The following is a 26,618-nucleotide window of genomic DNA, read 5'->3' as shown; positions in this document are numbered from 1 at the left end:
ATCAGAGTCTTCAATGCTAATACCCCTAGGCAACAAACAAAAACATACATCATAACAATATATGGTTGTAATAGGCACGTAACCTGCTGTAACTGCTTCTAAAAGATAACCTCTTGTTATAAAAACCCAGCTACCAAAAGAAGAAAAATTCTTTCTAAGCCCTGAACACATTCAAACATATAGGAATCTTCCTTCAACTGAGTAATCAAAGGTGACATGTATAACAAGAACAATTATTCTACTGCATGGCTTTATATGATTTTGACAATAAAGCCCACCAAAAAAAGAGTGGTGGTCCATTAATAAATCCAGATTTCCAAAAATTGGGTGATCGGTAATGGTGCATAAGGATTGAGATGTCATCTTCAAATGGAAAGAACACCCCCACCCGTTTCATGACAACTTTGAATCTTAAATTCAAATACCTTTTTCCTACTGCCCCTTTTTTTACAAACTTTTTTCCAGCCAACATCCAGTCCATTGCCACCCCGGGCCTAGCAATCCTAATCACGTGGTTAAAGGTTTTTTAATCAGAAATTTTGAATTAAAATATGTTACGTAAGAAATGACATTTGCTGAAAGCTACGTAAAATATTGTAGATTCAAATCAAAATCCAATTCAACAAGAATTTTAAATTAATCAAGAATTAGAGAATGAAATATAATTGAAAATAAATACTGGATCAATTTTCTGGGAAATTCCAATTGTAGTTAACATATTGACTCTTATGTTAAGCTAATTTAAATGGAGATATTTAGTTTTTCTAATGAAAATTTGAGATTATATTGAATGAATTTTCGTTTTCTATTGCATTTTCTTGACAACCAAACAAAGGAAAAAGATTTTTTTTTAACAGAAAAATTACATTGAAATCTAATAATACCTGGAAATTGAAAGCGAATATTCTCTCTGCCGATCAAAATGCGATGAGAAGAGATAAAATAATTGCAAATTGGGAGACATTTTCAGGAGGAAAAAAAAGAAAAAAAAAGGAAATTATAAAATTGACGCTCCCTTTTTTGTAATTTAGGGTGTTTGTCGTGGCCTGGTCCAGGAGAGAAGGAAATTTTGGCGCTTCTTTCGATACAAATGCCCTTTGATTTCGGTTACTATTACACTCAAAATCATTGAATTTTAGCCAGGAGGCAGAAACCTTATTATCTCGGGTGGCGGAAAAACGCGATAATTTCATCTGTCTAAAAATATAAGTTTCAACGTGATACCACGTGGGTGATGTCCCGCGCTTTGTCTTTTGTCTTGTCCTGATATTCATGTGTTTGGAGTTTCAATTAGTTTTCTGCACTCACAGGTGCTTTCTAATCATTTCAAGAGAAAATATTGCTAATGGCAGATCAAATTTGAAAACAGTTTGGCATAATCTTTTCTTTTATTTTTTTTCCCATGTGGAAGGCTTAAACCTTGTTACCACATCCAACAAAATTATAATTTTTTATTTTTTAAAAATTTATATTATTACGTAAACAAAATACGTTAAACTTTTTAAAAGAAATAAATATAATATAAGAGATTTTGAAAAAGTTATATAAATTTAAATATTATATATTTTATTAAGTTAATTTTTTGAGAGAAAGTAATTATTTGTAACAAATGATAATACACAACGTGGATTAAGCAGTGTAAATTAAATGACATGAGTGAATTCAATTGTAAATTTTGCATGTAAAGAATTGGCAATAAAATCCAACTAAAACGTAGTCAACATTGGTGGTGGCAGCGGCTACGGGTTCGGAAGTTCACCTAAATCTTGATCAGCGTACCTTTTCCACTATCCCATACATGGTAGCCATTAGCCGGTTAAGAAGGTAGGCCTGCCAAAAACCTGTACGGGAAGAAGAAAAATTGAAGCAAAATTCATCATTATCAAAGAGCCTAAAGTAAGAGCGTAGAGACCACATGGAAAGGCAGAGCCTAACTTCCATGACGTTTCCACCAGTTGTGTTCCAATTTCCACGTGCCAATCCCTGGTAACTATGTACCTGCCCGTAAGCTGTAAGGTTAGTCTACATTCATTTTTCCATAACAAACAACCAACTTGAAAAAAGTCAAACTATAAGCTGATCTTGAACTAATAGGAACCAAATTTGGGCTTGCTTGCGCGAAATTAATATGACTTTTGAAGTTTGCACTCAATTTGCTTTCGGGGTTGCGAAAGAGTCTAGTACGGTGATTCCATGTTAGAATTTGACTGGGCATTTCGTAAAGGTTTTGCCACGTGGGCGCAGCCCACTGAAAGAAAGAATATACTAAAAAATATGTTGAATTTCCCTTGGCCTTGCTAGACTGTAGTTTTGGCGATCAAGCAAAAAATTGGCAGCATGGGATTGCAAAAGTTTGCTGGCTATGGGGTTCGAACCCATGCGTACTTATGTACAGAAGATCTTAAGTCTTCCCCCTTAACCTCTCGGGCAAACCAGCTTCTACGGCTTGATGCTGTATCCAGTCACCTGACAGCTACACTCAGTTAGATCCAATAAACTTAATAGAAGCTTCAAAGAGTGAATAGGTTGCAGACTAATCGTAAAGGATCAATTGAGGTTTTTACGTCAGATCCGGAAAGGATTCTGGGTTCCAATTTTTAATTTTTTTTTTACAGGAAGAGAGAGAGAGAGGTGGAGGTGGGGGATTCCATGGCATGACAATTGACAAGCACTAGGATTAAGAATCATCTACGATGACCAATGTGGAATTTTACAGACATGTATTTGCATAACAGCTTTAAGTTTAAGAATCATCTTCGATGAAGTAAAATTCGTAATCAAAATTTGCTGAACACAAGGGAAATTCGAAAACAATGCTAACTCATCTATGATCTAGTGCAGTTCGCTAACAGGCTCCAGAGATTTTTCCCTTTAAAGCTTGTTTTTCAACACAAACACTGCAGAACTGAATCCATACATAAAGGAATTAGGCAGCCAAGTTGGCACTAATATTTACTTTGGAAGTACAAAAAAGGTCCAATATAGATATGCTCCTAGTCGTCGTCAGAAGAGATCTTCTGTTTTTTCCACTTGTAAGCAGCTTCTAAAATCTTGAGATTCGTGGTCTGGTTTTCTTCTGGGAACAGATAATCAATGTATTCCTCATACCTGCCAGGCCAAATAATTCAGCATTTAGTATCCAAGGAAAACACAAATATACTACCATTGTAAATGCATCTGTTAGATGACGGCTACTTTCGTTTAAGTGAGGTTTGATGCATAATCTTGTTTTTTTCTTTTGGCCGGCGTTTGATGCAGGGTCTTCAAACTTATGAAATTGAAAGAGAACATATGGAATGGAAATGTAGGAACTAAAACTGGCCAATAGGGCACACAAGCAGACAGAACCTTTATGGTGGTAGACAGAACACCTCTATGAGGATTAAGAAACAACTAGGAAAAAGAGCCCAACACTTTATGGGGCTATGGAACTATGTTGACTTGTTGACTTGTATGCCCAGTGGGCTTAGCCTCAGAGTTCCTAATTGCTTGATTCAAAAAAACAACTGAAGCTACAGCAAGACTACTACATCATGGATCCAAGCAACTGGCAGAAGCAAAGTAAATGATAAGTTACATACCCGGCCACACCACCATCTTCACTTGTAATTTGCTTCCTCTTTTTGAGTTTCTTTGGCAACTTAGACTGGACTAGGCTAATGTTGCCAAGCTCACCAAAACTGCTTTCCATGTTAAGCCACTCTTCCAGGAGCATAGCACGTTCTTCTTTCAATTCAGGTGCTGATGTTCTATAGTAGTTAATTGCTCTCTCAAAGACTCCTGGTAAACAATAACAGGTAAGAGTTTGTTCTACTTATAAATGATTAAAGTAGATGTATAGCAGCAAAATATGGACAGGTCTAAACTCACTTCTTGCACGCTGAATGCATTCCTTCTTTTCTTCCTGGACCCCATCTTGTGGCGAGTCTGAACCACCATTATTCTCCTCCATTGCAGAGGCTTCAAACTTTGCATAACTAATCCACACCTTCAAGTGCTTTGTACGATCCAAAAGCCTCTCATACAATCCTCTGGTTTGTTCATACTCACCTTCCGAAATTTCAAAATCAATGTATGCCTGTCATTAAAGAATGAGCATTAGCACAATTTTCTATAATATCATTATAAATGATTTCTTAAAAAAACAACAACTATCAGCCAAGAAGGAAAAGAAGGAAAACTGGAGAAATTGCTCTTAAAGACCTCCCAACTATCCAAATTTTTAGTACCTTAATGTATACATCTCCTAGCAAACATGCAACTCTTTTTAAAGTTAAGTTCCATGAAAAAAATCATAAGTCATGTTACTATAAAAAACTTAATCATGAGATGAGAAAATTTATTAAACATCATGAATGAAGCAACAAGACAAACTTATCAAGCCTGACATACAGAAATGGTAATTAAGTAAAGGCCCCCCACCCTGCGCTTCTTTCTAATGGTTTCTGCCTTGACTATAAATAATCACAAAGACAAACATCACAACAGTCATTATAGGGTAAATACCTTCCACAACAACTCTGGCATGTCCAAAGCTGGCTGTGTAATGGCAAGCTCAAAAATAGATCTTGCCCGCTCTGTTTCAGACAACGATCTTTCTAACTCAGCATATTTGCTCCACGCATAGCAGTTCTCAGGTGCCCACTCTAGATACTTCTCGTACAATTTTCGGCAACGATCAATATTGCCAAGTTGCAGCTCAATCTCAATATACTTCTTAAAGATCTGAATGTTAAGAAAATGTTAAGAAAACAACATAATGTAAAAACTTATTGTAGTCAAATTTATAAAACTTTTAGCATCAGGCTAGACATCTACCTTATCCTTAGGTGCCTTTCCAATAGCATTTCCTAAAATTTGTCGAGCACCCTTGAGATTAAGTTGTCTTATCTCAAACTGCGCAGCAAGTAGCCAGATCTTTGCAAAAGAGAACTTCTCATGGGGAATAAGCTTAAGGCACTCCCTGGAAAAATTTTAAATGAATGAGGTACTCTTCAAAGCCTATAACAATCACACATCCAAATGATTTTTAAAACTGAAAACATGAGGAATTGATAAGATAAACCAGAAGAGATGAGCATTCTAAACTTAACGCGTGTCAATAAAATGTTTTCGTTTCCTTTTAAACGATGTAATTCCTCATAATGTTTTGGATATAAAGAACTGTCAATAAGATAAACCAGAAGAGATGAACCCATGCAAAGAAAGGAAACATGTAACAGAAAGACAGGCATGGAAAGACTGAAGGTGCTGATGCCACAAAGAAACAGAATGGTCACTGAGTAAAAGGGTGGAACAAAGACAATTGCAATCAATCTTAGGTAAGTTCCTTTGTAGTTGGTAGCAGGTTATATCTGAGATTATCCTCTTTCTTTTTCCCTTTTTATCAGCTTGCTTCCTGAGCATAGCTAAGATTTCACCAGAAAGGGCAAGGATTTAGGTGAACATGTAAGACATGAACCAACATACTCAAACATTCTAATAGTTAGCAAATTTCTTGCAGAGTTAATTGGCATGATTTATGTGTGAAGCAATGACTTCACTTACAATTTAGCAACAGTAGCAACCAACAGAACCATAAATCCATTGCAAGAAAAACTAAGCATACCTATACACATCTCGCGTACGCTCCGTATCTCCAGCATCAAGCTCCTCGTATAAAGCATAATTAATCCTAGTTTACAAGTAATCCAGAAGTCAGTCACACAGTTCAGAATGAAAAAATATAAGCATTTCAGCATTAGGCACACAAAAACTCACCACAAGTAAATATATCTCTGCCAATACCGCTTCTCCTCAGCTGGGGGAACATTAGCTATAGCCCTCTCATAAACCTCCCTAATCCTCTCCTTACTCCCGACACTCTCTTCCAACCTTATATAATCGAACCAAGTGTCATAATTCATCGGATTCTTCCTCACTTCACCCTCATATTGAAACCTCCTCTTCCCTACAATGGCATCCTCAATCCCTTCCTTATCTCCATATTGTTTCTCAAAAGCCACAAACTTTCTATACAAATCCTCTGCCCTCCCTTTCGGTATGTGATCAAGAGCAAACTTGTAAATACAACGAGCTCGTTCTGTTTCCTTACACCGTTCCTCAAACTCAGCAAAGGCAACGAATAACTGCTCCGCATCTTCTTCATCAGCCAGCTTCTCCACCGCCCGCTCGTACACATTCCTTGCCCGTACAATTTCCCCGTTCTTCATTTCAAATTTGGCGTATTTAATCCACGCTCCGACTTTGGGGTGACACTGAACGAACCGTTCGTAAATTGCACGAGCGCGTTCAACTTCGTTGTAACGAAGCTCGAACTTGATATAAGAAAGCCAGCCTTGTTGATCTGGCATCCACGACATCCAGCGTTCGAAAATCTGGCGAGCTCCGGCGACGTTCCCTAACATCTCTTCCATGTGGATGTACTTGTACCAGAGCTGATCCACGCGTGGCAGGAGCGTGACGGCACGGTCCCAAACATTCCTTGCGTGGTTGATGAATTTGTTCTTCATCTCCACTTCGGCGTATTTGAGCCATAAAGTGTGGTTCCGGTAATCGACTTCCAGAGCGCGCTCCCACACGCTCCGTGCTCGATTGAAGTCTTTCTGAGACTCCTCCCATTGGGCATACTTAATCCAGACACTGACGTTCCACCGCACACGGCGAATTAAGTCTTCGAATTCCTTGCGTTTGCGGAGGCGATAGTCGGCGAGTTCTGTCGAGTCAGTAATCTTTTGCTTTGGTGGTCGGATTTCTGCTTCTTGTCGTTCCCGAGCTTCTCGGAGGATTTGTTCGGCAGTAATCTGAATGGGAGCCGGAGTTTTGTTCTTGACTCGAGTGGGGCGAGGGAGTTTGACCTCGGTATCTTTCCGGGTCAAGTATCCGAGTGAAGGATCCGCATCTTTGGATGCCATAACTAATCAATGAGAATGAAGGGAAAGGGGAATTCTCGTTGAAGAAGGAAAGATAGAGCAGGACGCTGGATTGACGATTTCTCACTCTAAAGCACCAAAACCCCAAAACGATTCACTAAACTTTAACCCGAAAAATCCACAACAAAAAATCTACCAGAAAACCAAAAGAAGGAGGAAACGAAGTATAAAGAGAGGAGATCGGGGAGAGTGAAGGATAGAGAGTTTTTCAAAGGGGAAGAGAAAGAAAGGAAGAAGAGATAGAGAATTAAACAGGACCACCGGTAGCCGACGACTGCAGTCCCGAACAATGGAGAGGAGAAAAAGTCGAGATAGAGAGAGATGTAGTGAACTCGAAGATAGCGAAGGAAAAATGGCAAAAAACTTGAGAATTTAGGGTTTTCTCTACACTTTATACTAAAATTCCAACGACATCGTTTTCTGTAGTAGGCTAGGCAGCCCATTCTAAACGGAGTCTGGGCCCAACTCTAATTCTTAGGAGATTGGCCCGACCTAATTAAAAGGCTTTTTTTTTACTTGAGACTTGAGGTTTATCTCTTATCATGACCAAAAACTATTTTTATCATGGGATTAATTTAATTTAAATAATCAAATAAAAGATTACCGATTTAAGTTAGACAATGGTAAAAAGAAGAATACACAAAAGAATTAGAGAAATTATAGGAACAAATGGAAAAAGAAAAGGAAAATGATATACCATAACTTATAATAATAAAATATAATGATAAACATAAATTTAAAATAATTAATGCTATTATAATAAAAAAGAAAAAAGAATATAGAAGTAAAGATTATCTTTGTATCTATAACATACATTTTTAACAAAAATTTATAAATTTTACAATTTTTTTACTTCTTTCATAGTAAATGTTTTCTAAAAAATTATAATTAAAATAAATTAAAAAAATCATACATTTGATGAAATAATTTATAATTTTAAATTTAAAACAAATACAACACCTACAACATAACACAAAAAGCCAACAACAATAACTTAATTGCAATGTTTTAAACAGTAACTCAGTAATTTTTATTACATGAATATTAATTAATGATAGTAAAACAGAATAATCCTCTCACCAATGCACTACTAAGTTGTTATTTACATGATTAATCATGCTTTATGAAATTATAGTAGTAAATGTGTTGTTTATGAGTTAAAGTTTAAGCTCTAAGATTTAAAACAAGTTAAAGTTTCGAACTTAAAGGAAATACTACCACTAATATCAATGAAGATATATTGTTTATTTATGTTAACAATAAAAGCCTAGACAGCTTAGTTGAATCTATGTCACAAATTAAGTGACATCAATTTAATTAGAGAATTGATAAAAAAACTTATAAAATAAAAATATTTACTAATAAGATCATAATAATAATTTTTTCTATTATTAAAACATGTGTGTAGGTACATTTATTGTAATTTTCCACTCATTTTACACTTTAAGATAATTATAAAGTTTTTTATTTTTGTTCTTATTTTAGTATTTACCTTAATAATCAAGTTATTTATCTATCTTATCCATATAAAAATTGTGCATAGGTCATTTATTCCAGGGTGGAAGTGTTTATGGGCTTTGCACAAATCGATTAATTTAAAAAATTAATTTTATTTATTAAAATATTTAAAATATTTTAGAATTAAACTTAAATAAAAATAATTACTTAATAATATTAAATCTCATCGGAATTTAAAAAGTCATATCAAAAGGACCAAAACCTGAGCAGGTGGGCAGGTCTACTCCAGGGTCCTGGGCAAGCTCCAAGCCGCACCAATCACCAAAAGGAAAAGAACGAAACTGTGACCCCGACGCGTGATCTGAGCCTTTAGCCCTACCAAGCCACCGTCCACCTGCAGTATTTTCATTAATCACTTTTTTATTTTATACATACACACATATATATATATATATATATATATATATTAACCTTTTAGCGTCTCTAGGACTAGAAGTTCTTCCAAATCCCAGTTTCAGCACGACGCATTTCCTAATTTTCTCTGTGACATACAAAAATGGCAAATGGGGGTGCTAATACAGCAGATTTGGGAGAAAATGAAAATGACAATATCAGCAATTGGAGCATCTCCAAACTGATTTCTTCCCTCAAATCGGCTTTTCGTCCCACGGTTTTCGCAAAAGTGGAGGCTGTCCTAGTGGCGAGGGAAGACAAATCAAAGCGGGAGATCGAGGCACTGAAACAGGAAAAGGATTTGTTTTTCTACAAATCCGAAGAAGAGAGATTGGAGAAAATGAGTTTCGAAAACGAACTCAATAAGTGCAAGAAAGAGTGCGAGGATATGAGGAATGCGGTGTCTAAGTTACGGGAAGAGAACATGGTATTAAGGAAGAGAGAGAAGAGTGCAGAGGAAAGATGCAAGAAGTTGTTACAGGAAATGAAGAGAATCGGAGAGAAAGACAAGGAAATGATTGATTTAAGGAGCAGGAATTGCGAGCTTGAATGTGAGAAAGCGAAGGCTGAAAATGAGATGGAAATATTGAGGAAGAGATTTGAGGAGTTGGATAAGAAGGTATCGAGTTTGGAGAGTGATTTACGGTTTTTGAGTAATCAAGAAGATTTGAAGGAAAATGGGGTTGGGGAAGAAAACAGGAACTCGAAAAACGTGGGGTTAAAATTTGATGTGAAGGTGGAAGAAGTCTCTTTTGGTCCAAGTTGTGATTCTCCTGTCAAAGCTAATGGGAATTCACAAAATCCAGGTGAAAGTTACAAGCTGCTTGAACAAATTTTGAATTTATATTGCATTTTGATTCGTTAATTTGTTTGGATACTTTTGAGTTTTAGTTATGTTAAGAACTTGGATTTTGTTTCTTTTATGTTCATCAACACTGTGGGCACAAAAGATTATTTATTATTTCATTTTAAGTATTGTATATGTGCAAGGTCAATTCTTTTTTGGTGTATTTGGATAGTGTTGTCAGTATGTTGATATGTCATCAGAGGCTTGTATGTCCAGCATAAAAACCTCCTTTTTATTGGGGAATATTATTTTGTTATCTTGTTTGAATTGGTGTCTTTAAGTTGTGAATAGATGATAAATTCATTAGATTTCCAAGTGTTTTAGAACCAAATCTAGGAGCTTATGCTAAATATATGTCTATGAGCTGTGTTTACATCTTACTGGTACTTGTAAAGTTCAATATTGTCCCTTCTAACATCTGCCAGTGAAATATTATTGATAATATCTTGGTAAAAACTTGCATGCCAGGGAGTGAGAGAACTCCATCTCAAAGCATTATTCAGATTGTTGATAGTGATGATGAATGTGCACCAGTAGAAACTCTGAGTGAAAAAGGAACGACTTTGGTATGTCCTGCTGACAACTCACATACTGATCAGATTGGTGTAGAAAATGGGAGTCCAACTCTCAAAAGAAAACGAACTTCATTTATAATTATAGGTGAGAATGAAAATGGCGATAATGATGATAACTCATTGACTGGATCGGTAAAGATGAAAAAATGTGAAGAGCCAGTTTGCAAGCCTGATGGTTGTCCTCTTTATCCTTGCTCAACAACAACTATTACTTCTGATAGTAACGAGGTTAACAAAGGTTTTAGCACACCAAGGGAGGATTTCATGGTTTTAAGACAATGCGAACAGCAAATGGAGTCTGAGCAGAAGTCTCAGAATCTTATGAGTGGGTTTCCTTTGGATGGGCTTGGTTTCATGGAGGAGAGTTCCTGTTCCTCCGACTCTGACTCTGATGATGACAGTGATGGTGTGCATATTTTCTTTAACAATTCTCAGCCTGCACCAGAGGCTCAGAGGGAAAACGGAAATTAGCCAGAGGAATTGGATGGCTACTTTCTGTTTTAGATGGGAAAAACCAAAAAACCCCTTTGTCAAATTGTGCCAATTGACGATTTATCTTTGATGTGCGCAGGTATCACCTACAGAAGCTTTCTTCATATCCCTGCCTTTTTATCTTTTTGTTCATTGACTGTAAAGTTGAAGATGAGATAGTTTCAATTAATAACTTGAAAGATAGGTTCTCATAAAATATTGTTACATGCATTAGAAATATTGTAAAGGAAAAGAGAGAAGTGGAGTGGGGTTGTTTAGAGAAGAGAGAGAAGGTGAGAAACGGGAAATGGGAGGGAAGGGGAGAAGAGAGAGAAGGAGAGAAACGGGAAATGGGAGGGAAGGGGAGAATGGCAGTTGTCGAGTTTTTCTAACAATAAGTTTGACAAACCAAAAGTTGCTTTGTAACTTGTGCACTCTGCTCTATTATAACATGATACAAGTATATTTCCTTTTAGCATTGAAAAGAAAATTGCTTTCTGTAAGTTGTATAGATTTGTTGTTAGCTTTCCTTACAATTATGCTACCATAACGTTTCATGCACATCGGCTCCAGGGGTATTACTCTGGCCAAGATTCTCATAGACGGGGATCCAGAGGGAAGCCGAAGAAATATGTCAGGGAATTACTGGAGTTACGATTAAGAGGTCTTGATCATAATAAAGAACTAGCCAGTCAGCACTGCAATCAATTATTTGAGATAGACCCCTGGAAAAAGGATCCTTTTGGTTATAATTGTAGACTGTACGCACCAATATTGTTCTTACCAGAAGTTGTTACTGATATGGCGACAGCAAACTGCCGAAGAGGATAGGGCTTTTTATTTTGTGTATTTCTCCCTTCTTTTTAACAAGTCTGAGACCTTCTCCTCAGGTCTGACTGTAGATAGTCACATGTTTTAGAAGACCCAAGCAACATTGTTTTATATCTGCTATTCTGCTGGTATATCTACATGCGTTCTCTTTCCCGTATCTTCAGTGTAGAATTAAGCAGGTGTCTGCAATTTTGGGCAAAAGAGCAGGATAGGCCTTGCCTTTCACTTTTCCCCTTTAGATTTTTTGCTCTTGACTAGGAGATTGACGGGGAGGTGGGTGGTTAGTGCCCATCTTAAATACCCAAGAAAAGGAAAGATGGTCTATGACAGTATTTACTTGATGCTTGCATCTTGCAAATCTTTGAGATGCCTAATAAATACAGCAGCATGTAAACATTGAAATTTATTCCTTCATGGATCTTGTTTTAGCTTGTGCATGGTAAACCATTGTGATTGCTTGAACATCTATTGTACGTTTTTAGTTTGTAAGTGTGACTTTGCTTTATTTGCAATCCTATTGTCTGCCGGTCCCGGGGGCAGAGGCACTTTTTAGTTGAAAGATGCTGTCTAGCTTGTTGAATCTTAAGGGGCGTTGCGTTTGGTATGGTGTAAGTAAAAGACATTTCTTGAAATTTAAATGACTGCAATCACTTAATAGCATTTGGTTGGCAAAAGAGAAATATAATGTGCTTATAATTGTAATCATATTACAATGAGAGAAGGTAATGGCATTCCCTTCTCTAGGGAAAGTAACTTTCTCTCTGCAAAGGGAAAGTTACATATTTTTTCTTTCCCAAATTGTCTATCTCACTCCACCCTCTTAACCTCTCGACTTTTCTCTTCTCCTTCATGCCTTCTTGTCTTTCTTCTTTCTTGCCTTCTTCTTCTTCTTCTTCTCACTATCCGCAGGAAGGGTAAACCATCACCAATACATTTGGATCAAAATTTCATCATCAAATTTGAAAATTAAAAAGATTGAGATTTTGAGTTTTATTATGAAATTTCAATTTAAATTTTTAAAAAATTTGAAAGTGTTTTGAAAAAAATTTATACTTTTGATACTAAAAATTAGGAGAGAAACATTTAAATAGTTTAAAATTAAGAAAATTTACTAAGGAGTTTAGAGGATTTGGACGGGAAAGATGTTTGGTGTCACATTTATCAAAGAAATAAAGTATCAAGAATGTTCAAAATTGAATATCTATTTATAGATTACGTTTAAATTTTTGACAGTGTCTATTTATCTATTAATAGATAATATAATTTATCGATAAATTTGTCTTTAGATAATATTTTTTATTTTTAATTTTTATAAGTTTAAAGTGAAATTAAATATTTAATAATTTTACAAATTAAATATTTAAATAATTAATATAAAAATATTATGTTATTTTAATATATTATTTATTATTTTAATTACTTAAAATTAAAAAATCAAATTTTATATTAAAAATTATAAATTTATTCAATTTATATATTTTTATATATAAAGATAATTTTATCAATTTATATTATATAATTATTAAAATATTTATAAATCAAACACTATAATGTAATCTTTTTAACAATCATATTTTTTATAATCATCACTTTTTTTATTATATTAAATATTATAAAATTATATTTTTAATAATCATATATTCAATAATTATATTTTTAATAATATATCAAACGTAATTTTATAATTATTAATAAGATTGAGACCTTGGATGGAATAATATTTTCATGTGAAATTATGAGTTAAGGTCACGTCCCCGTGGCCTTTCCATCGAGGGGTCGAGGATGAAAGATGCCTTTAACGTGTAACTCATTCATTGGAAGTTGAAACCTCCGAAAGAGAAGAAAAGAAAGATAAAAGACAAAGGGGCACCTATTCAACTAGCCTATGGGCTATGGCAGTGAAGGAGCGTACGTCATTTAAAGTAGTGGCTATAGGAGAAATGGTGTTGATGTCACTGTATATGTTTTCTGTAACTTATCTTGTAAAGACTGCATTTACTTATGATTTAAGTTCAAGTCTTTTTTCTCAATCAATTCGGACTTTCTTTTTATGAAAAAGGGTTGATAAAGGAAGGTTTATCCCTTACTCTTTCAGTTCCTTTTCCTTCTTTCATTACAAGCATTAAAGCTCAAAAGCGTGCATTATGATGTTTAGGATATTGAGATTGGGATGGCCATGGACCTGCAAGCTTGACGTGGCTTCACTGATGAGTTGCTGCATGAAAGGATATGTCGGGGCCTCCAGGGCGCATGACGCGGCTTAAGTAGAAGCCAGAGGTTGAGCAAATGATAGAAACTCTGGTCCCATGTCTGGCCACGTGATGCCACCATGTTCGCCTGCTCTTTTGCCCCCTGCAGCACTCCACGTTGGACCGACGTGGACTGTCCATTCTCCACCGGATACCTTTCCGTTCAATGGCAGCACCCCCAGCAGCAAACGTGTTTCTCCTTTCTTCTTCAGAAACCAGTACTACTACTACTACTACTACATAGTCACGTGATAGTTGTTAAAGAAAGAATGTATTCTATTACTTGTAGCTGCTCACAAGATTAGAAACCTAAGGTCCGTGTCCGTTAAGAAAACTAAGTTTCTGAATAAAGACAATAAAATATTCAGAAATATGAAAGTGAAAAACGTGTAAACATTATCGACAAAGAGATAATAGTTAGTAAGTATACTATTAATTAACTTTACAATCAATGCATGTGGGGATGATGAGATCAAATCAGTCTTAATGTGAGGTGACTCGAGTTTGGTACCTACTTAACTATGCTTTTAAATCATAAAAATCAGGCGTTAAAAGTTAACACAGTGAGTAGAGCGTGACAGGAGCGATTTGAGTCAGCAACGGATAGAGAGAGAGAGAAAAAAAAAAAAACAGGGAACGGTCCGCTGAGATATGACAATGGCGTTGCCGTAAATACCCCGGAAACGCGGCACCTTTTTAGTAGAATGATCAATATCAATTAATAAAATAATTTATTATCCAAAAAAAATTAATAAAATAATTTAGTGTCCCAGAAAATTTACTGGCTGCCATTTTTCAGCATTTCGAAGGCTTGAAAATAGATCTGTTCTGTTTTGGCACACAATGCCCAAAGGTATTTGGATTGACACACCAAATAACTGACAAAAACAAAATAAAAAAATCTAGGATTGTTATTATTATTATTATTATTTATTTATTTACAAGTGTACTATTTTCCGCATAGAAAATTATCAGAAAAAAAAGGGGAAAATAAACTTTTAGAATTTTGCTTCTCCAATCGAAGATATTTCATTTCCCATGTCCGGCAAGTACTATATTATCCACCCTTTTTTCACCTTCACTTCTCCAGAGGCTCTAGGGTTTTCACGATTATTTTTTTTCAATTTCCAGTTATACCCTTTCCTATTTCGTCTTTATTGAGTTGGAGCTCTGCACTTGGGCGGGTCAAGTTCTCTGAGTTTTCAGTTTCAAGAACTGGTGCGGTATGCTTCTTTTTTCTTTTTTGTTTTTATCGAGTTTTTGCATTTCGTTTTAGTTTCTGTTTGAGGAGAGCGAAGAAAAGAAATGATGAAATGATCCTTCGGTGATTTGTTTTGACTGAAGGGTTTCGAGAGTTGGTTGAGAATAAGGAAATAATGAAGTCTTTCAAATTGTTATATCATTTTTTGCATATTGCTACTAAACGAAACGTTGTTAGGTTTATTAGAAATTGGGAAATTGGTGTGACAATTTAATTAGTAAAAAATTTGGAGGTGATAGCTTTAGCTTTGTTTTGTTGGAAGTTATGAGCGGTTTCTGTTGCCGTTAGGTTTCAGAATTTCACGAATTTTGTTTTTAAATTATGCTCTTGCTTGTGTTTTTAGCAATGCTCAGACATTTGGTTCACAATTTTAGGAAATGACAAGGTGATTGCTAAATATGTGTTTTCTGAATTGCCCACTGACTGATGTCAAACGCTGCATTTTATGAAAATTGGGGAATTGCGTCCATTTGGGCATTTTCAATCCATCTGAAGTGTGCAATTGATTCTTTTGCTGTTTTCTTTTTAAATTAATGCACATGAAAGCAGCCTCCATGCCGGAGGCTTGGTGCTGACCTCCCATTTGTTAGATTGATGATAACACTTATGAACATGGTTATAATAGTTTCTGACTAGGAATTCAATATGCAGCAAAAGAGGAACATATTACTGAATGAAGTTTGCATCTATAGTATGGATGGAGGACTATCTGACGAAGTAGCTCCAATAGATGCGGCTGAGGGGACTCACCTCCAGGGTAAAGAGGTTGAGTATTTGATGAAACCTGACAACTGCAACATGTTGGAGTCCCGAGAAGTGGTGATACCGGATGAGGTTAATACTATTGAGAGCTCATTCCAAGTTCTTGGAAATATGTTGGAAGGTAAGAAAGTAAATAGGAGTATAGGTCCTGTAAATGTATCAGAACATGGATGTAGTAGCCCTCGCACTATTGATGATGCAAATGACATGGTTGAAGAGTTAACTGTGAGAAATTACAATGGTTCTAACTTACCCATGGTTGGTACATCAAATAATAGAGAAAGAATGCAGATGAGACAGAACCATTGGCAGCATTTTTATCAGTTGGTGGGTGGATCAGGAAGTGGGGGTTCATGTGGCAACCGGGACAACAGTCAGGCAATGCCAAGTATGTCACAGGATGTAGGGTATGCATCTTTTCTTGAATTTTTGGGTCAGAAACCTTTGAGTGATGGGCGGAATGAAGCGACAGAACATTTGATGAGTGGTGATATTATTGAGGTTTCGGGCAGTCAGCTATCTCATGGAGGTATTAAGACAAAGATTCTATCAAAATCAGGATTTTCTGAATTTTTTGTCAAAACTACATTGAAAGGGAAAGGAGTTATATGTAGAGGTCCATCTCATGATGCCTCAAGAGTTGAGCCTAGAGATCAGAATAACACAAAATCTACTGAGGGAACTATGGTGGCTCCTACTGCTCCACTGAAGGCTGCCGGAAGCCCTGTGGTGGCTTCGAATACGTCACTGATCTTGGTTAACAAAGCCGTTATGACTTCTTCTTCCTATGGGATCATGGGGCCAAGGGCTGGTGAGTGTGATCGTGATGGAATGAACTTGAGAGAATGGCTGAAAGCACAGTGCCATAAAGCAAAAAAATCGGAGTGCTTGTATATATTCAAACAAATTGTGGATCTGGTTGATTATTCTCACTCTCAAGGAGTTATCTTGCATGATTTGCGCCCATCTTTCTTCAAGTTGCTGCAACCTAAACAGGTTAAATATATTGGTTCAGGTGTCCAAAAAGGACTACTAGATACTGTCTTGGATAAAGATATCCCCCCCTCAGAGAACTTTCTGATTAGGAGAAGACCAATGGAGCAGGGGATGATTTCATCAGTTGGCCTCTGTGCTAAAAAGCAGAGGTTCAATGAAAATAAAAACTCGACACGATGGCCTCTCTTTCATTCTAGAGCTGGACCCAAAATTGAAACTGTAAATAATACCCAATTTTCTCACAATGAATCTAGTGAGCATTGTTTTAATACAGAACTTAGCAATTCTGGCAGCCCTTATGCATCTAATTCAGCTCAGCAGCAGTCAATCTCTGTGAATGAGCAGTTGGAAGAGAAGTGGTATGCAAGTCCGGAGGAACTTAATGAAGGAGTTTGCACAATTTCATCAAATATTTACAGTTTGGGCGTGCTGCTTTTTGAGGTACAAGAACCAATTATGCTGAATCTGCATTTCTGGCATGAAATATTCATGATGGCTTCCATGTCATATTTTTTATTTTACAAGGCATGTTGGTTAAAATGTGATGTAAAACTGGTTTCTCTCTTCTGTTTTAAAAATCTGCATCTGATTAATGTTTCTTATCTGTATCAATTCATTTTGTAATTTAAGCACAACTAGTTCTAAAAATAAGTTTTTAAACTATGTTCTTGTGCTTGAGAAGCAGCTGTAATTTCTTCTTTTTCTTCTTCTTCATCGAAAGATTTACATTCAGCAATAACTTATCTTGACGTAAACCAATCCTTTCTTGTTTTTCCCTCTTCTTGGGCAACATTGAACCATATTATGTTCAGCCTTTCCGTGTGAATTTTAATCACACTTACTTCTAAAGAAACAGTTGTATCTTATATATTTGTATTTTTTGGTCTGCATGGAAGGGAGTGAATAAATGGTGTTTATTCTGAGAAGCAATTTGATCATTTCTTTCAGTTACTTGGTCATTTTGAATCTGAGAGAGCACATGCTGCAGCAATGTTAGATCTACGTCATAGGATTTTTCCTCCAACTTTTCTGTCAGAAAATCTCAAGGAAGCTGGATTTTGTCTTCGGCTACTTCATCCAGAACCTTCTTTACGCCCAACAACCAGGTTGTACAAATTGTTCATCAATGCTAAATGTCAAGTTCTAGAATCTTATAATTATTGTTGGATAAAGAGAATTTGAAAAAGTGACAAATGCTAATGTGTGGACTAGAATTTTAAATGCATTAGTGGTTATATCATGATAATTATATCCTGTAATGAAATATCTATAAGATATCGTGGGATATAAAGCAAGGAGTGTCAGTAGGTCAGATTATGAACTAATCAGAGAATCATATTCCATCTATAGTTGGTGGAAAGGAAAAAGATGAAAAATTAACAAATAAACTATAAAAATCAAACTGTTGAAGCAGTTAAAATGCACCATGTAAGGCCCATTTGAGAAATTTGCAGGGCATTGTTGGTCCACTTGCATGGCAAACATACTAGTAGTCCCTAGAAATGTATTTAGAAGTTAGAACCTTTATAGCTTGTAGGATTTCTTTCTCCTTGAAGGTGAGCTCTTTTTCCATTTTGTTACCAGTTGCCTATTTTAGATAATGTTATGGATTCTGCACGCTATTTTAGCTTGGTGTTTATTGTCAACCTTCTTACATCAAGGTAAGAATATGTTGATGATAAATCATTTTCTGCCTTCTTTTGATGAATTTATGAATTTTAACTGGCAGGTATCTTTGCTTCTTTCCTTGCTCTTTTAACTGATGGCTAAGTTTTGAGCATTAACACTTATGTTAGTACAATCATGCTACCCTTGTTTATGGATATGTATATGTTCAGACCCTGCTGTCCATTTATAATTCAATGTAGTTTCTAAGTTTATGATTGTTTATCTATATCAGGGATATCCTACAATCTGAAGTAATTAATGGATTCCAGGAAGTAATTGCAGAAGAATTATCATCATCCATTATCCAAGATGATACCGAATCAGAGCTATTATTGCATTTCCTTAGTTTATTAAAAGAGCAACAGCAGAAGCATGCCTCAAAATTAATGGAGGATATTTCATGCCTAGAAGCAGACATTGAAGAGGTTGAGAGAAGGCGCTGTTCCAGAAAACCTTTAACTTATTCTTCCTGTAATGTGAGAGAATGTAGGCACCTTGGCAAAGAACCTCCAATTTCAGAGGTGCATTCTGGTTTATACCAGCTTTCCAGTGCCAGTGAAATGAGGTTAATGAGAAATATCAATCACCTCGAAACTGCTTATTTCTCTATGAGATCAAGAGTCCAGTTTCGTGAGACTGATTCAATGACACGGCCAGATAAGGATTTACTTGAAAATCGTGAGAACTGGCATTCGGCTCAAAACAATGAAGAAATACCAAATCCTACTGATAGTCTTGGGGCCTTCTTTGATGGTTTGTGCAAGTATGCTCGATATAGCAAGTTTGAAGTCTGTGGGATACTGAGAAGTGGGGAGTTCAACAACTCTGCAAATGTAATCTGTTCTTTGAGTTTTGACCGTGATGAGGATTATTTTGCCGCTGCTGGGGTCTCTAAGAAAATTAAGATATTTGAGTTTAATGCACTCTTTAATGACTCTGTTGATATTCATTATCCAGTCATTGAGATGTCAAACAAATCAAAGCTTAGCTGTGTTTGCTGGAACAACTATATCAAGAACTATCTGGCTTCAACTGACTATGACGGTCTGGTCAAGGTTTGTATATCTTACAAATAGGGGGATTTTATTGTTTAAGGAACCTTTTTCTAAGAATTTTGATAAGCTGAATCCATTCGCAACTTTGTCATATCTCTGGCATAATTGCAGGGCTTTTGGTACTAGATTCCAACTCAACAGGAGCTGCTTGTCTCTTACCTGTTCTTACCTCAAAACTTCATCCTTGTCATTAGTTCTTATGACAGTTCCATTGAATCTCTTTCGGTTGATAGTTGGTAGAACCTCTAGCAATTTGGATCTTTTTTTTTTTGTTTCTTCTTAGCAATTTTGAAACAAGTCACTTTCTCTTATTCTGATCATAGCCATAGGTGGTTATTGGTATCTTCCTGAATAGAATATAGTTGGACAAAAACAAGAATTCTAGCGTCTCTATTTTGGATTTAGAAGCTCAGGAAGTGGCTTAATACTCTTTCTAATTACAGTACTTTATAGAAAAGCTTAATAGCTTGTTTAATTATTTATTTTTTAATAATAATTAAATCTCAAGCTTCATTAGACATAATTTTGAATCATAGGTGTTACAGAGAATGGGTATACCATCTATAACCATGTTCAAAAACTTTTGTGTCTATAATGGTTATGGAGGTTCCCTTGTTCAAGCCCATGCTATACTTGGATACTGCTAGTGGATTCATAATTTGATCTACAAGTCTTATATGTTGGAATAACGTTTTGGTGATAGCTTATGGTATATTGGTGCCGTTATGGAACAATATAATTCAAATGCCTAGCTCCTGGATCCTGGAATACCTGTAATTCTTTTTAATGTACTTTGAATACAGCTCAGTCATTTCCATATATGTCATAAGCTTTATGTTGTTAAAATTACTTTTTATGGTTGTTAAATTTCCTGCATTGCTCATTGATACTATTTGCTTGGATGGGATCCAGTTATGGGATGCAAGCACTGGTCAAGCTGTCTCTCATTTTATTGAGCATGAAAAGAGAGCTTGGTCTGTGGACTTTTCTCGGGTGTATCCAACAAAATTAGCTAGTGGCAGTGATGATTGTTCTGTGAAACTATGGAGCATTAGTGAGGTATGTTCTCCTCTGGTCTCTTATGGATCTCATAGCTCAAGATGTAGGCACTTCATGAACATTTTTTCCTGTAAATGAACCAAATTTGGTAGAGGAAACAAACAGACAGGTTGACTGTTATATTCCACTTATCAAAGAAAAAACTTGTACTAGAATGTCTACAATCCGGTGATCTTATTGATCAAGAATATACCTTATTTATTATCCTCATCCTATTAGACACAGAATTAATAGAAAGGTATTGTCCTGGATCATTATTGTTTGTGTACAAATGCCATAGAATTTGATCAGTGTAAAGTTCAAGTCTGAGAGGAGCTATCAGATCACAGGAAACTGTCCTTGTGTGTGTTTATGCATGTTGTACACTTGGGAAATGAATGGTAACTGTTTTAGCATAAACATAAGGACGATCTTCTATCACTCAAGGTGTCTGAGAGAACTAGTCTAATTTGCATAAGCTTATTAAGTAACCTGTTTTCCCTTCCCTTCTGGCTGTAGAAAAGCTGCTTAGGAACCATCCGGAATATTGCAAATGTCTGCTGCGTTCAGTTTTCTGCCCACTCCACTCATTTACTGGCATTTGGATCTGCGGATTACAAAACATATTGTTATGATCTTCGGAATACCAGAGCACCATGGTGTGTTCTTGGTGGCCATGATAAAGCTGTGAGCTATGTGAAATTCCTGGACTCAGAAACTGTAGTTACTGCTTCCACTGACAACACATTGAAACTTTGGGACCTCAATAAAACCAGTAGTGCTGGCCTGTCCCTTAATGCTTGCAGCTTAACGTTTCGTGGACATACTAATGAGAAGGTTGGCTTTTGCCTCTGGAAAATAGTTTTTTGTTCTTATTATATCTCAACTCTGACAAGACTTTTGTCTTCGTTTGTGTTTGGTTTGACTTTTCACCTGCTTCTCCAGAACTTTGTGGGTTTATCCGCTGCTGATGGTTATATAGCTTGTGGTTCAGAAACAAATGAGGTATTAACTTAAGCTTGGTTTTCTTCCTTTTTCTTTAGCGGGGGAAAGGGGGATCTAAAGTCACTCAGTGGCCAAATGCATTATCTGTTTCTTTTGGCTGCAATATCAGACACATTAACTTATTGAAATGTTGTGTCCTAGGTTTGTGCTTACTATAGATCTCTGCCTATGCCAATCACTTCACATAAATTTGGGTCGATTGATCCTATTTCTGGGAAAGAGACTGATGATGACAACGGGCTGTTTGTATCAAGTGTCTGCTGGAGAGGGAAATCAGACATGGTTGTCGCTGCAAATTCTAGTGGATGTATTAAAGTGTTGCAGATGGTCTAAGGAGAAGGATAATTGCTGAGAATTATCAATTGCTGGCATCATTTTTACAACCTGAGAGTTTCTGAGGTTTCTTTTGGAGGCTTATTATTCTTAAGCAGTGAAGTCCAGGCAAATATGTCATACGTGGGAGGACTCGAGTCTCTCAGTGGCAAATTATGCAGCTTTGATGCGTAGAATATACTATAAAGTCAGCCAAAGTGGAGTTCTGGTCCCAGATTAGCCAGAACTAGATTGCAGTGATATTTCTTACAGGCGTAAGACTCCTGAATATCATGACGCCTCCAGGGTTCTGAGATAGAGAGAATGAAATTGTAAATATGGGGAAGCAAATTTGAGATAAAAGATAACTTTTGTATAAGAGGCTTTCCATCTCGGTTCTTGGAGCAAGAGTTTATGGTGATTAGGATGTGTCTTGCGTCTGTTTTTGCTCCTTGAAACAAATGTGCGGTCCGTTTAACCTTTTCAATCGAGGACTAGCCTAAGCCAGGTTGTTTGTTCATATTATAGCTTTAGAGGTATAATTGATAATTTACTCAAATTTTAGGGAATTCTTTATTGGGTTGTAACTAAGCATTCTACGATAACCAAGGTTACCTCTGTAAATCTACAAATTTTGATGTATATGATAGTTTTGGCTCTACGATCAAAGCTATGACTCTTCCCTTATTTAGTTGCCAGCTTTTTCAAAGTTAGATCAACAATGTGAATGGGCTAATTTTCCATGGAATATTTACGACCGATTTGCAATGTTTCTAGCAGAAATCAGCCAACTGTTTTGAAGAATAGTTCACTATATTGTCTCAAAATGAAATACGAATAAGAAAAACAAACACCACAGCAAAACAGAAGCTAAAAGAGAAAGGAAAGAACTTCTTTTGATAGAACAAGTAAAGAGTGGGATATTGATGACAAATTACAGCTATAGTTTGGGGTAACTTACATGCTAGAATGCTATTACACAAGAACCAGAAATGCGCAGCAAAAGATCAACTACACTGTTCCTACCTTCTATATCAAAACTGCAATGATTGCGATGGATAAAAAACACAAGGCAGCCTCTATCTGTATCATGGAAAATTCACACCTTGGGCAAGATGTTCTATGGAACAACAGCAACCCCGTTCATTCTGGTGATTAATGGGTGCTAATCCGAGGTATGACCTGCTGCTGCTCTTTGCCGGCCTCTGCTCACGGAACTCGTTATTAATGGTGAGCGACTTTCTCGGTTTATCCTTACACTGTGACCACGATTCAGAGTTGGTGGTCGAGGAGATTGTGCATTTGGTGTCCCTGTAATCCATTGAATAAATGTTTTAATTCAGGATCCCTACTCCTGATTCCTGAATATAAAAAGCCTTCATAGCAGTTCTATACATTGTTAATAATTTATATGACAAATGAGCCAGGAGGTTAACTGACCTGTAAAGTTTTTCGCCTTCACGTTAGTGTTTTTCTTCATCAGGAACATTTTTTTCTTCTCTGGAATCTTGGTGGAAATCGATCTCTTTTGTGGTGTATCGAAATTGATTGATCTCCTTTCTGGAATTTCAGAACAGACTGACCTGATATCTGAATAGACTGACTTGATATCTGAACAAACCGATTTTACATCAGAAGAAACAGACTTTGTTTCACTTGCTGCTATCAAGGGATCCTCCACTGTAGAATTATTCTCATCTCTGCAAATTGAGGCTGCTTCGCTGGCTAACTCCCCATTCTTATCCTGGGTGTTCAAAATAGATTTATCTTTCTCAGCAAGCCTATAAGCAAACATTTGAAATGGGATTTGTGCTACTGATAATGGACTGAAAGTCCCATTTGCGGTGAACTTTTTCAGGAACCATGCCTCTATCTCACAGTAATCTGCAACTGGGGATTGCATTTCAGGCTGATCACGGTCAGGATTCATCACAAGGTACTTCTTGATGTAGCGCAAGATCCTAGAAATGGATGAGAAACTTGGACGCTGATTTGGATCAGTATGCCAGCATCTTTTGGTTAAGTTGACGAGGTATTTAGGTGCTGTGTATGGAAAGAGAGGCCTCTCCCCTGCTCTAATATTTCTACTCATCTTCTCTCCTTGGAGATGTCCATCTTCGAAAGGAACTTTCCCCGTCAAGAGCTGAAAGCAAAGCATCCCAAAGCTGTAGACATCTGCTTTCTCTGTGTACTTGGAAATGGTAATATTTCCTGGCTGTTCTTGCTCTAGCAAAACTTCCGGAGCGTACCAAATAAAAGGGTTTGGCTCAATTGGCTTTGGTGATGAGTTCGGAGAAGAACGAGTTTTGACAGGGGATAAACCATAGCCCGAGATTTTTAAATGGAAAAAACCTTCTGTGTTGTTCCTAGCTTTCAGAAAGATATTAGAAGGGTTTAGCTCTCCATGACGGATCTTCTGTGAGTGGAGATATTCCATTCCTCTTGCAATCTGAAGCATAAGATCAACCACAACAGGAAAAGAGAACAAGATTCTCCTTCTCGAGCCACAATTCTCCTTCATGTAACAACTGAGATCCTTGTTCATCAACTCTAGAACAAGCATGACCTCCTTCTTTTCCTCATCATAAAACCCGCAAAGGTATTGCAATATGTTAGGATGAGAAAGTGAAAGTAGGGTAGAGATTTCAGAACATGAAGGCTCAACCTCCCCAAAGAAGTGTCTCAATACAAAGCTATCTCCCAACCATTGGATTTCCTTATACTGTGCCCCTAATCGTCGCCTAACTAGGTAATCGCCTCCATACAAAATTGAACTCGGGAAAAGTTTACCCTTATAAGCCTCTGATCCAATAATTTTCTTGATCAACGAGCCAGCAAGCCGCTGCTCGTTTTTGGTTGCAGTATCCAAAATTTTCTTTTCCTTGAGAGCTTCAACAAGATTCCACCTGTCTTCTCTCCAAGCACTCTCAAACCGGCTACAAATATCTCGAGGGACCAAATACTGCTTTCCGAATCTAAACTGAAAGAGTTTTGGGTCATTCCATTCCTTGTCGTACTTCCTTGCAAGTGCAACTCTCCTCCTTTGCATCTCATCCTGGTCAAGCCCTGCTATCTCTCCTGCAGTCTCGATGGCCTCAATGACAACCGGGAAGTGGCAAAGCAAATTGTGAATGTGATTATCAACGCAATCCTTGTTCTGGTGGAGGTAGATTGCCTTCACCCGCCAGTCTTTCTTGTCCATACATTGTTTAACATAGAGTTCTCCTTCTTTAAAGATCTTGTGAAGCTCTCTCAAGGGATGGTCAAGGGCATGCCATTTCGTGTTCTTTTCTTCTAGTTTCAGGTTCAGCCTGATCTCCTCGGCTATCGTATTGAAAGCCAAACAGAAGATATCAAACAACAAACAGCACTGGCGTCTATTGATTTGGACCTCATCTTGTAAAACCATGAGAGCTCTCAAACTTCCCAAAACCTCACCAATCTGCCTGAATTGCTCCATTCAGGGTCTGGAGTTTAGAGATTTCAAACACGCAATATCGATATAACCTAAAAAAATCACGAGGGTGCTGTCAAATCCTGGAGTCAAGACACCAGATTTAACAGCCCCAAACCTCCAGACCTGCACATATCATTTTTATAAACAAAATGTTTAGACGGTTGTAAGATCTTGAATCAAATATATATATATATATATATATATATATATATATATTGGTTGAAAGATATGAAACGGAAAAGAAATGTTCATCCTGATACAGACCTCTCAGTGATAAGTCTCCCCGTCCTACGCCAATCCAATTCGAGCAGCCAAGAACACACTGATTCCCTTTTGACTCGCTAGAATCCCAAAAGTTTGATCTGATCAAGGAAGCTTCCATCTTTATTCCATACAGAAGAGAACAGAAACAAAGAAAGAAGAGAGAAAGAACCAAAAAATAAGAATGAAAATGATGTGCCAACAAATAGACAAAAAAGAAAACTGACCAATTCAAGAATCAGAACAGCCATGAGGGAGCACCTGACAACCCCTGATAGACCTATTCCTTTCTTTCTTTTCCTGTCCCCTAAGCTTTGAATTCTTGGGGAATTCTAGAAAGCAAAATTTCAGGTGAAAAACGGAAACGATCAAAGCAAGAAACGGAAATCTCCTCCCAAACCTTTTTGTAACGATAAAAAAGAAAACAATAACTGAAGAACAGAACAGAACAGAACAGAGTCAGCTTAAAGCTTTTTTAGAATAACTGAAACAGGTTTAAGGTTTTTTTTTTTTTTAACTCTGAAAACTTTGAACACGTCCCCGACTTCTTTGGAGACTTTATATAAACGTGTTCCCGCGATTTCCGTCTTTTAAGCTTTCCTTTTCCTTTTCCTTTTCCTTTTCCTTTTCTTTTTAATTTAAATTTTCAAAGTTTAGTATTTCTTTCAAAAAAACGGGTCTCCCTGTTTGGTTTCCCGGAAAATTGAAACGAGACACGACGTCGTATTTTACAAGGATTTCCAACGAAGGCGGTCTTCTCCCAACTTCATTTTGAAATATATAAAAGCCTACCAACTAACTCACTAAGGATTGGTTCTACCTTCAAAATAAATAAATCAATTCAATTTAATTGGAGTTGTTTAAAGCTTGGTATGCAACCTTCAAAGAAAGGCAACTTGAAAGAGAAATATGTTATCCTTTGGCAATTTCAAAGGTTTGAGGGCGGTGCGCGGCACGTCTTAAGCTTTTGGCGCGACGTGTTAAGGC

The 26,618-nt window shown here is 36.7% G+C and overlaps 4 protein-coding genes and 1 non-coding gene across 11 annotated transcripts; 2 read left to right on the top strand and 3 right to left on the bottom strand.

Annotated features, from left to right (window-relative positions):
* TRNAL-UAA lies at nucleotides 2,355-2,437 on the bottom strand. Its single transcript has one exon. It is a non-coding gene; the product is annotated as a tRNA-Leu (tRNA).
* Nucleotides 2,722-7,301, bottom strand: LOC18606656 (crooked neck-like protein 1). Its single transcript, XM_007040390.2, has 7 exons — nucleotides 5,761-7,301; nucleotides 5,609-5,674; nucleotides 4,819-4,963; nucleotides 4,507-4,725; nucleotides 3,871-4,078; nucleotides 3,582-3,780; nucleotides 2,722-3,108 (listed from the first exon to the last, which is right to left on the bottom strand). Exons 1-7 carry the CDS (start codon nucleotides 6,912-6,914, stop codon nucleotides 2,994-2,996), a joined length of 2,106 nt encoding a protein of 701 aa, XP_007040452.2. The 5' UTR covers nucleotides 6,915-7,301; the 3' UTR covers nucleotides 2,722-2,993.
* On the top strand, nucleotides 8,634-11,981 carry LOC18606655. Of its 2 annotated transcripts, XR_001926862.1 has the most exons (4): nucleotides 8,634-8,817; nucleotides 8,848-9,649; nucleotides 10,159-10,836; nucleotides 11,310-11,981. XR_001926862.1 is itself a non-coding variant. In XM_018116645.1 (3 exons), exons 2-3 carry the CDS (start codon nucleotides 8,947-8,949, stop codon nucleotides 10,734-10,736), a joined length of 1,281 nt encoding a protein of 426 aa, XP_017972134.1. In that variant the 5' UTR covers nucleotides 8,634-8,817; nucleotides 8,848-8,946; the 3' UTR covers nucleotides 10,737-11,239. The 2 variants fall into 2 exon arrangements, 1 of the variants encoding a protein (XP_017972134.1); XM_018116645.1 differs by lacking the exon at nucleotides 11,310-11,981 and having other exon boundaries at nucleotides 10,159-11,239.
* On the top strand, nucleotides 14,778-22,604 carry LOC18606652 (protein SPA1-RELATED 2). Of its 5 annotated transcripts, XM_007040383.2 has the most exons (8): nucleotides 14,779-15,039; nucleotides 15,452-17,276; nucleotides 17,784-17,941; nucleotides 18,736-19,558; nucleotides 20,471-20,617; nucleotides 21,116-21,433; nucleotides 21,542-21,601; nucleotides 21,743-22,604. In XM_007040383.2, the coding sequence occupies exons 2-8, from the start codon at nucleotides 15,723-15,725 to the stop codon at nucleotides 21,932-21,934; spliced, it is 3,252 nt and encodes a 1,083-aa protein (XP_007040445.2). In that variant the 5' UTR covers nucleotides 14,779-15,039; nucleotides 15,452-15,722; the 3' UTR covers nucleotides 21,935-22,604. The 5 variants fall into 5 exon arrangements, with proteins under 5 accessions (XP_017973314.1, XP_017973313.1, XP_007040446.2 ...); XM_018117825.1 differs by having other exon boundaries at nucleotides 14,778-15,034; nucleotides 15,729-17,276; nucleotides 21,116-21,601; XM_018117824.1 differs by having other exon boundaries at nucleotides 14,778-15,034; nucleotides 21,116-21,601.
* Nucleotides 22,785-26,165, bottom strand: LOC18606651 (calcium-dependent protein kinase 1). Of its 2 annotated transcripts, none has more exons than XM_007040375.2 (4): nucleotides 25,859-26,165; nucleotides 25,635-25,732; nucleotides 23,354-25,493; nucleotides 22,785-23,224 (listed from the first exon to the last, which is right to left on the bottom strand). In XM_007040375.2, the coding sequence occupies exons 3-4, from the start codon at nucleotides 25,371-25,373 to the stop codon at nucleotides 23,079-23,081; spliced, it is 2,166 nt and encodes a 721-aa protein (XP_007040437.2). In that variant the 5' UTR covers nucleotides 25,374-25,493; nucleotides 25,635-25,732; nucleotides 25,859-26,165; the 3' UTR covers nucleotides 22,785-23,078. The 2 variants fall into 2 exon arrangements, with proteins under 2 accessions (XP_007040437.2, XP_017973315.1); XM_018117826.1 differs by having other exon boundaries at nucleotides 25,635-25,752; nucleotides 25,893-26,165.

Source organism: Theobroma cacao, chromosome 3, assembly GCF_000208745.1.
Source record: "Theobroma cacao cultivar B97-61/B2 chromosome 3, Criollo_cocoa_genome_V2, whole genome shotgun sequence".
Taxonomy (NCBI): Eukaryota; Viridiplantae; Streptophyta; class Magnoliopsida; order Malvales; family Malvaceae; genus Theobroma; species Theobroma cacao.
The sequence above is the reverse complement of the archived record's forward strand: the minus strand, read 5'-3'. Positions and strand labels throughout refer to the sequence as shown.

Excerpts from the sequence above, each read along its gene's own strand:
- LOC18606655 (XM_018116645.1), top strand. The coding sequence starts at position 8,947 with ATGGCAAATGGGGGTGCTAATACAGCAGATTTGGGAGAAAATGAAAAT. Across the intron at positions 9,650-10,158 it reads TGGGAATTCACAAAATCCAG|GGAGTGAGAGAACTCCATCT; the intron begins GTGAAAGTTACA and ends CTTGCATGCCAG.
- LOC18606651 (XM_007040375.2), bottom strand. The coding sequence starts at position 25,373 with ATGGAGCAATTCAGGCAGATTGGTGAGGTTTTGGGAAGTTTGAGAGCT. Across the intron at positions 23,225-23,353 it reads GAAGGCGAAAAACTTTACAG|GGACACCAAATGCACAATCT; the intron begins GTCAGTTAACCT and ends AATGGATTACAG.
- LOC18606652 (XM_018117824.1), top strand. The coding sequence starts at position 15,723 with ATGCAGCAAAAGAGGAACATATTACTGAATGAAGTTTGCATCTATAGT. Across the intron at positions 17,277-17,783 it reads TGGGCGTGCTGCTTTTTGAG|TTACTTGGTCATTTTGAATC; the intron begins GTACAAGAACCA and ends CATTTCTTTCAG. Across the intron at positions 17,942-18,735 it reads TCTTTACGCCCAACAACCAG|GGATATCCTACAATCTGAAG; the intron begins GTTGTACAAATT and ends TATCTATATCAG.
- LOC18606656 (XM_007040390.2), bottom strand. The coding sequence starts at position 6,914 with ATGGCATCCAAAGATGCGGATCCTTCACTCGGATACTTGACCCGGAAA. Across the intron at positions 5,675-5,760 it reads CAGAGATATATTTACTTGTG|GATTAATTATGCTTTATACG; the intron begins GTGAGTTTTTGT and ends CTTGTAAACTAG. Across the intron at positions 3,109-3,581 it reads GAAGATGGTGGTGTGGCCGG|GTATGAGGAATACATTGATT; the intron begins GTATGTAACTTA and ends TTGGCCTGGCAG.